This window comes from Leuciscus leuciscus, assembly GCF_965113295.1.
Source record: "Leuciscus leuciscus genome assembly, chromosome: 5".
NCBI lineage: Eukaryota > Metazoa > Chordata > Actinopteri > Cypriniformes > Leuciscidae > Leuciscus > Leuciscus leuciscus.
This window is the reverse complement of record NC_138729.1, coordinates 6,326,456-6,335,625: the sequence shown is the minus strand read 5'-3', so window position 1 is coordinate 6,335,625 and position 9,170 is coordinate 6,326,456. Positions and strand designations below refer to the sequence as shown.

General features: G+C 43.9%; 1 protein-coding gene across 1 annotated transcript; it reads right to left on the bottom strand.

The window, feature by feature from the left end:
* Positions 1-211: 211 nt before the first annotated feature.
* On the bottom strand, positions 212-1,615 carry LOC309500113 (uncharacterized protein; the record flags this gene model as incomplete). Its single annotated transcript, XM_082171678.1, has 5 exons — positions 212-773; positions 867-956; positions 1,043-1,330; positions 1,413-1,460; positions 1,531-1,615. The coding sequence occupies 5 exons, from the start codon at positions 1,613-1,615 to the stop codon at positions 244-246; spliced, it is 1,041 nt and encodes a 346-aa protein (XP_082027804.1). The 3' UTR covers positions 212-243.
* Positions 1,616-9,170: the final 7,555 nt, after the last annotated feature.

Genomic DNA, 9,170 nt, shown 5'->3' with positions numbered 1-9,170 from the left:
GGATGCCATTAAATATACATCACAATGTTTTTAATAGGTATACATCATAAAATGTAGGGTATTAGTAAAACATAATCATCCATACACACACCTCTAGATAAAAAACAATAACAGAGAAATAGATTTTAAAAACTGAAACACAAATACAAAATCTCACACAGTTAGATAAAAAACAATAACAGCCAAACGATTTTTAAAACAATAACAGTGAAATGTTTTTTAAAAAACTAGTCAATCATCATTTTATGTAGGCCTGTCCCTCGATTGTCTCTGAATAATATGTAATCTTTCAGATATTAGGGACAGTACAGTAATTAACAATGAATGATCATTCCTCACCTCCAAAAGGTTTTGCTGAAGTGATAAGACCGTGTTGCGCAACTGTCTGTTTTCTTCCAACACACGGTCTTGGCAAACACCGAAAAATTCCACCGCACTTCTTAAATCGGCGGTGTGTTGATTCTGTGTATCAATGACTCTATGTAGAAGGTCCGTAATACCGGTCTGCCCTCTTGAAACTATATCCGCTGTCTGATGGTAAGTGAGAGGTAGTGTGGCGATTTCGATAACACGTTGGAAGCTTCTGTTTGCACTCCGTAAAGTGGCATAACTCAATCCACGGAGATCTGCAGGATTGTACAGAGGACTAAACCTCTGGTCGTCTTCATCACTGTTTTCTGATAAGTCCCGTTCCGAATTGATGCTCTCCAGTACCGATTGCTGAGAAGCCAAAAACACCTCGGCCCCTCTTTCTGGAGAAGAGGTGATTTCTTCTAAAGGAAAAAAAATAAAAAATAAAAAAAAAATATATTATATGAATTATTTAATATAGATAAAATATAGTCTAATGAAACAAGAAATCTTACCGTATTCATCCGTATTCGGACTCTCGGGAGAATATTTCTCGAATCGTTTCTTTCCTCCAGTTGTCGATGTAACAGATGTACTGTTTTCTTCTAAAAACAATATTCAGTTAATTAAAAAAATTCAACGAATAAAAAAATATAAAAGATTAGACCAAATAGTTTTCTTTTTCCCTTACCTCTCTCCGGATAGATTAATTCTTCTCCATAAATTTCCCGAAGACGTTTCACCCCTCTGCGTGAAGCGTCAATGATGTTAATCGATCCGGTGTTTCCCTCATCCAAAGACGGGCTCGAACGGGGAGAATTCTCCTCTTCGACTGGACGTGAGGTTTGACTTTCGGTACTCTCTGTGTCCGCACAGACCACAGCTGTAGGGGTTGAATTGGGCGTGACGTCTTCGTAAATTTGATTGGCTGGGTCCGGCGGTTGGGTGGAGCTATGAGCCGGTGCGTCGTCTGTGATTTCTGTTGAAAGTAGTTTTTTCTTTAAAACAAATATTAAATAGTAAATATTTAAAAAAGACATGACAAAAATATATCCTCGTACCTTGAAAAAAATCACCTGGCGCGACACCTTCGGGGAATGATGTATCATCTGAAAATAAAAGCATTTATTGAGATATCTTTTCAATTTTGTAGGTTATGATTTATGATAAAAAACTCACATAAATCGTTAAGAATTTCCACTAATTCGGAATCAAAAAAAAAGCCTTCGTCTCCTTCTGCTCCATAATGATGATTTGTAGACATTGCGCTGGCTCGATGGTGTGTCTCCTTCGTCGGTTGGGTACTCAAATGAAATACTCAAATGACTCCTTTTAAAGATTGCGATACGATGCGTTTTAAAAACACCTTTTTCCCCGCTTAATTTTCAAAGAAACCCTTCATCTCTGCATGTGGTATGGAGTCTGATACCTGATTTGTATGACTAGAAAAAACATGTCGAATTTGACCCATCTCTTCAAATAAGCTCTGCAATAAAACTAATTCACACAATTCCGTCAAAAAGAGAAAAAATTAAATATGCAGGATGCTACCATATGCCCCATAACACCTCGGTAGACATAGCGGCGCTCTGTGTGTGTGTGTGTGTGTGTGTGTGTGTGTGTGTGTGTGTGTGTGTGTGTGTGTGGTATGATAAGTGCGCGAGCCTTAAAAACTCTAGGGGACTATAGCCTACTTTTAAAATTATAGAATAATTTTGTGACAATTAAATATTGGAAACCGTGACTATTTACCACATTTCATATGGATGTTTAAAGTGGTTTACATAAAAACGGTATAAAAACGATAGATAAAACAAATAGTATTTCACTTGAAGTTTCCGCTGCTTTTTAAACTCTTAACTGTGATGCTGTGGTAGGGGGATTCCTATGAGTGATGTCATTTGTATCATCCAATGACATCTGAGAGGTGTGTCTTAATTTTACACAACCTATGAGCTTTGAGAGGGGCGTGTTAGGGGGTGTGGTCTCTCCGGGCCGTTGCATCGGTTTTCTTTGGTCATTTAAGTCTGGCTACTGAGCTGACCGGACGTGTTTTCTATTTGGGAGCTTGAAGGGGGGTGTGGGAATTTCCCACGGTGACATCTGTTGGGGCGGGGCTAGGGGCGGGGTTTGTGTGTGTCTCTCTGTAGGCCTCAGACTGCTTTATTTCTGTCTGACCTGTGGACTGAATGGACGCTCTACACTTTGCTCTACTACAACGAACCACTTATATATCTTTAAACTCCGAGTCTTTAACAACTGGGTATGTAAAAACGTAACACTTTTTAAACTAGTTTGTGTTTTATGTAAAAGTTTTACAAATACTGTCTGAAAGTTAAATGCTTACAAATCAATCTTTTCTGTAAATTAAAAAAACTCTTAACTTGTTTTAATGTTTTAACATCTTTAAATAACACTAACTCATTTTTTAATATCTCTTTTAGAGAAAAATGCAATTTTAACTTATTTCATTGATGTTTTGAAAGTGATGAATGTACATCTGTCTTCTTTAATAAAAACACTGATCTCACACTCTGGCTATGTCTTTATTGTACATTTCTTTAAAAGTTTTAATTTACACTGTTTAGAACTACTGAGCGTGCGAAATTTTCCCACGCTTCAGATGTTCAACCCCTAAGGAGGCGTGACACAAATCCGATTTTCCCACGGTGTATGTACAGCCCATAAGTGGGAGGAGCTAGCGTGGGAAATTCCCACGGTGTACTGTACAGCCCATAAGTGGGAGGAGCTAGCGTGGGAAATTCCCACGGTCAAAGGGGGCGGGGCTTTGAGGGCCATAAAGCAATAAAACTGTCAGTTTTTGTGATGGAAGGTGCCCTCTATTCTCTCTGACCTATTTGCGTCTCAAGAGAACGCTCACTGTCGGGAATTTTTCCCCAAGAGCAGGGATGCGCTGGCCCACGTCTGGCCCCGCTGCCCGCTCTATGCGTTTCCCCCTGTCATGCTCCTACCCCAGGTGTTAGAGCAAATCAGGAAAAACGGATGCCCAGTGCTACTCGTCGCCCCATTATGGACGAACCAAGCCTGGTTTCCAGTCCTGATGCAGCTGACGAGTACCGCCCCGTGGCCGATACCGGTGAGGAGGGATCTCCTCTCGAAGGCATACGGCTCGATCTGGCATCCTTGCCCGGAGCTTTGGTCCCTACATGTGTGGGCCATCAACGGGTACCCGTTAACCTCCCAGCGGGAGTGTTAAACACGATCACGCAGGCTAGAGCTCCATCTACGAGGTGGCTCTATTCCTCAAAATGGTCTGTGTTCACTAGCTGGTGTACAGCGCGTGGCACTTCACCCTCACACTGTGGGGCGCCGGAGGTTCTTTCCTTTTTACAAGAGCTTCTGGATAAGGGCAGAGCCCCATCCACGCTCAAAGTTTATGTGGCGGCCATTGCAGCGTTCGCTGAACCACCGCTTGGCCAGTCATTAGGAAGGAACAATCTGGGCATTCGCTTCCTTAGAGGAGCTAAGAGGCTGAATCCTCCCAGACCTCCCTCGGTTCCCGTTTGGGACCTTTCCACGGTTCTGGAAGCCATGAAAGGTGCCCCATTCGAGCCAATACAGTCAATAGACCTGAAACTCTTGTCTCTCAAAACAGTGTTTCTTCTGGCTCTCGCTTCAGTGAAGCGCATAGGGGACTTGCAAGCGCTCTCAGGCCCCGTCCACACTACTGCGTTTTCGTTTAAAAACGGAGAACTTTTGCTACGTTTGCACCTCCCGTCCACACTAAAACGGCAAAAACGGAGACCCAAAACGGAGAAGTTTAGAAACGCTGCTGACCCGTTTTTCGTTTTGAATCTCCGGAGGGCGTTTTAGTGTGGACGGGTCAAAACGGAGGACTTTAGAAACGATGACGTAGTAGAGGCTCACGCTCGGCTCTATGATTGGGTGTCATCAGTCATGGCGTATATCTTTGCTAGCAGCTGTTGTGCAAGTAAATTCTGCATTTTACAATGATATAACTGCCTACATGCGCCGGAGGCAAGCTATTATTCGAGCGATCTGTGACAATTCCCGTGTGCAGTGGCGGTACCGACCGTACATGGAGCGTCGGTTTTGGGTTAACCCGGGAAGAACCAGCGCATGGTGGGATCATTTTTATCAATGAAGTTGTGTTTACACCGGCACGCGCATGCCCAGTGTTGGTGAATGGTCACGTGATCCGCGTTTTCAGTCGTTTTAATGTGGACGGAGATCAATTCTAATACGCAGCTAAAACGCTGGTGTGGACGGAGATTGTATGCGTTTTAATTCTCCGTTTCTAAACTAAAACGCAGTAGTGTGGACGGGGCCTCCACACTAAGTGAGCGCGACGTGTATGGAGTTTGGGCCTCATGACCTGAGAGTCATACTCAAACCAAAGCACGGATATGTTCCTAAATCCCTCAATACACCGTTTAGGGCACAGGTGATCTCCCTGTCGGCCCTGCCGGTATCTGAAGAGGAAGGAGACGCAGGCTTCCTTTGCCCGGTCAGGGCGTTAAGAGCCTATGTGTCTCGCTCATCTGTTTTCAGACAGACGGAGCAGCTCTTTGTTTTGTTCAGCGGACGTTCTAAGGGACTAGCTGCGTCAAAACAGAGTTTATCCAGACGGATAGTTGATGCTATAGCGCTAGCTTACACATCCAAGGGCCTGCAATGCCCGTTAGGTGTCAAAGCGCACTCCACGAGAGGCATGGCCTCGTCGTGGGCTTGGTCTAGTGGGATTGCCTTGCAAGATATCTGTATGGCGGCGGGCTGGGCCTCCCCGTCTACATTTATAAGGTTTTATAACCTCGAGGTTCCCGCTTTACAAGCTAAGTTGCTCTCGGTCTAATTTTTCAGTATTGCCTGCCCGATGCTATCGGCTCAGGATGCTGAAACTGCTAGAGCGTCGATCACTGATCGTCTGTATCCTTCTGTGGGCAGTGCGTAAGTCCCCCATATTTATCAGTCCAGGCCGAGTTCGCCTAGCCTGGTTCCTGAGTCTGGCCTCTCTCCATTGAGAAACGTTTACTTCCTTGTAGGCGGGTTCGCTGTTAAAGTTCAAAACTATTGGATCTGCCCAGAGTCACTCAGGATCTGCCATAGCCAATCGCTAACGTGTGGTCGTGACGTATGTCATGCGCCGAAACCAGCCGGAAACAACAAGTCCGAATGATCAGAGGATTATGTTTAGAATAAGATGTCTGTCAACGAGAGCTGCAGGTTTTGTTCATCAAATTTAAGAGTTCAAGGAACAATTGTAAATTCTAAATGTATATTTGACACTCAGTCATTTAATGCAGGTCTGTGGTCACTGTCTCAAAGAGCATGCACAGAGTCCAAATGAAAACAATTCCCCATCGTCCAAATTAAACAATTCCCCATCGTTAGTACACATTGATGGCCTAAGACACGAAACGAGCGGTTTGTGTGAGAAAACGAACAGTAGCCTATTTATATCGTTTTTACCTCTCTGAGGGCGCGCGCGCATCCTGGTGTGTGACGTGTACGCAGACTGGTGCATAGATATATACACTAGAAGTCGCCTTGTCTACGGCAGTTCATTGGAACGAATGTCTTTAAGGCGACATCTAGTTTATACATCTATGCCGCTGCGGTCGTTTCGGATCTGCCGCAAATGCTGTACAGTGATCACCGTCCAAAATGTCACGGTCATCGTGCACGCCGAGCTGCCCAGCACGAACTCTTAACTTTTCTGCCTCCTTCACTTGGTCCTCCATTAGTGCAACAAGAGGGGAGACGACAACAACTATCGGCTTTGCATCCCTATCGTTCGCCTTAGCTAACTCATTAGCGGAGTGAGCTGGAAAATCAAACTTTTCCCGAACCCCGTGGGGAGGAGGGTCACAACATCATGGCCACCAACAAAACTTAGCAAACATTGTTCTTGCTCCGGCTTTAACTTCTATATATTCTGCAGTTTTGCAACAACGGACCGAATAGCTTTTCTCACGTCTTTCTCCGCTGCCATTACTGAACTCCAACGCAAACTGACGCACTACATCAACGTCATCGTTCTCAGCCACTCCCTCTGTTCGCTGATTGGTCCTACAAAAAATTGGTTTCTGGAAACCTAAGAATATACAGCAGTCCCAGACGTAGTACTGAAGGAAAATGAAATTGAGCGGAAGTGCGTAGGAGGGCGCAGCCAGGCTAGAGTTCGCCCTGGCTGTGTGGAACACTTGATATAATCTGCTCTTATTAGAGCTCTATATTACAGGAATGATGCTATTCTAGCCCCTCTTCCCGGATTCTCTGCGAGTCCCTTGTGATTAGGCACTGTATGAGCCCCGGGCACCTGCCCTTGGGACTTTAGTGTTATATCTCAGGCACGCACGGCGTTTTACACTGTGTTCCCCTAGCGTAAGATATTACGCAATTACGAGAGAACCTCTCGTAAGAGAACGTACTCGGTTACTAACGTAACCTCGGTTCTCTCTAGAGAGGGAACGAGTACTTGCGTATCTTGCCGTGCATGCGTCATGTTCTGATTCGCTTCAGCGATGAAAAAACGGACCAAACCAGCCTCTCGGGGCCGTATTTATAGCCCCACCTGCTTTCGGCGGGACATGACGTAGTGGGCGCGAAGCACCCTCATTGGTTCTGACGTCATGAGGGGCCTCTATCGATGGCTGGTGCAGTTGCCGCAGAGCAGCCAATGGGCGCGCGAGCTGTCTCGCCCATGTCTGCATGCTGCTGCAATGCGTTTTACATTATTGCAAAATTAAGGATAATTTTTGGCTTCAATATCTCGAGGAAAAGAGGTTTTCCCCTAGCGTAAGATATTACGCAAGTACTCGTTCCCTCTCTAGAGAGAACCGAGGTTACGTTAGTAACCGAGTACGTTAATTTTAGACGTGCAATACCCATTACAGCCAGTAGGGGTAAAAGGGGAAGTTGTGAAAGTTGTCACCTGTACTCCTCTACTGAATGACAGTGGTTTGATGTCTCTGTCTCCCTGATGGACAAAACTATTAAAATTTTTATTTTTATTTTTTTAGACATGCAATACCCATTTCAGCCAGTAGGGGTAAAAGGGGAAGTTGTGAAAGATGTCCCCTCTCCCCCTTTACTGAATGACAGTGGTTTGATGTCTCTGTCTCCCTGATGGACAAAGCTATTACAAAATGAATGTTATTTTCTGACGTGCTATACCCTTTTCCCAAAGAAGGGGTAAAAAAAAAAAAAGAGGTTGTGAAAAATACCCCTCTGTTAATTTTAAGTTCGGCACCTCTACCGAACTGCACTGGTCTCATGTCAATGGGCCCTTTAAAATAAAAAGCTGTAACAAAAACACACCCTTTGCGTTGTTACAGTTAGAAACGAAGAAAAGTTGCACTTTCCGGATTTAACCTGGTGCGTTCAAGCACCCACTTCAGCAGTGACACGAGTAGCGTAATGACGTACCTCTCTAGGCCCCGCCCACTCGCTGCCAACGGAAGGCGGGCAGTTGGAAAAGCAAATGCGGTCATTTTATATACTGTCTATGGGTCATTCGGCGGTAGCATTAAACACGCGGAAGAAGAAGTATTAGCAACATCGTACATATGCTGTTCAAAAGCAGTGTATATTACGGTGGCCGAGAGAGCTCAACGCGCTGCAACTGAAGAAAACACATGCAAATAGAAAAACACCCGCAAAATTAAGAAATATCTTCATCAGTTTCACAACACATGTGCGCTCCAAATACTCACAACACAACCAAATACAGAAGCGTGCTGCAAAAATTCACAACACAACAAAATACAGAAACGCGCTGCAACAGTTCACAACACAACCAAATACAGAAACGCGCTGCAAAAGTTCACAACACAAAACAAATCAGAAACGCGCTGCAAATAGGACAGAACACAACGGAAATGTTTCGGGGAACCCAATAAGTGACGGACCCGGCTGGGACGTTTTTATTGCTCTTGCGCATTACCTATGCCCTAACGTTACTCCCTTAAAAGGGCAGACGGCAGAGCCCTTGAAGTGGGCACTTTGGAGGGAGCGGGGCACTTATGTGCCATTATGTAGCTGTTTGGAACAGAATTGATGAAGGGAGCAACGAAAGACAATGTAATTTCCTCATTATTTTCACCTGGGATGTTCCCATGACAACGCAGCGCCGTCTCATATTTGGACCTCTTATATACTGTCTATGATTTGGACCCTTCATTCTAACATTTCTTATGAAACTTATTTTAACATAACATGAATGTGTACAATGTAACTGATGTATATATTAATATCTTTCCCTCGTGTTCTTTTTCTCTATCTTTTTTCTTTAATTTAGTCTTCAGCTCATTGTTCTTTTCTGATTAGTATTCTTAAGACATTGAACATATTATAAATGCATTTTGTATATTGTATACAAAGTTGTATGTCATAAACGTGTAATCTCTGTATGTTTTGCAACAAAAATAAAATAATAAATCAAATTAAATTAAAGTAGACAGCTCCGTAAGCACGTCCCAGTCGGGTCCGTCACTTATTGGGTTCCCCGGAAACATTTCCGTTGTGTTCTGTCCTATTTGCAGCGCGTTTCTGATTTGTTTGTGTTGTGAACTTTTGCAGCGCGTTTCTGTATTTGGTTGTTTTGTGAGTATTTGGAGCACACTTGTGTTGTGAAACTGATGAAGATGTTTTCTTAATTTGCAGGTGTTTTTTTCAGTTGCAGCGCGTTGAGCTCTCTCGGCCACCGTAGTATATACCTCTGTCTGTCCTCCTAGACCTGAACATACCTCTGTCGGCACTATCTGTTTCTCTGGGTTAAAGCCTAACAATTATAAAAATGAGATCCTTGTTTTTAAGAGAGATTATTTCTACGCCTT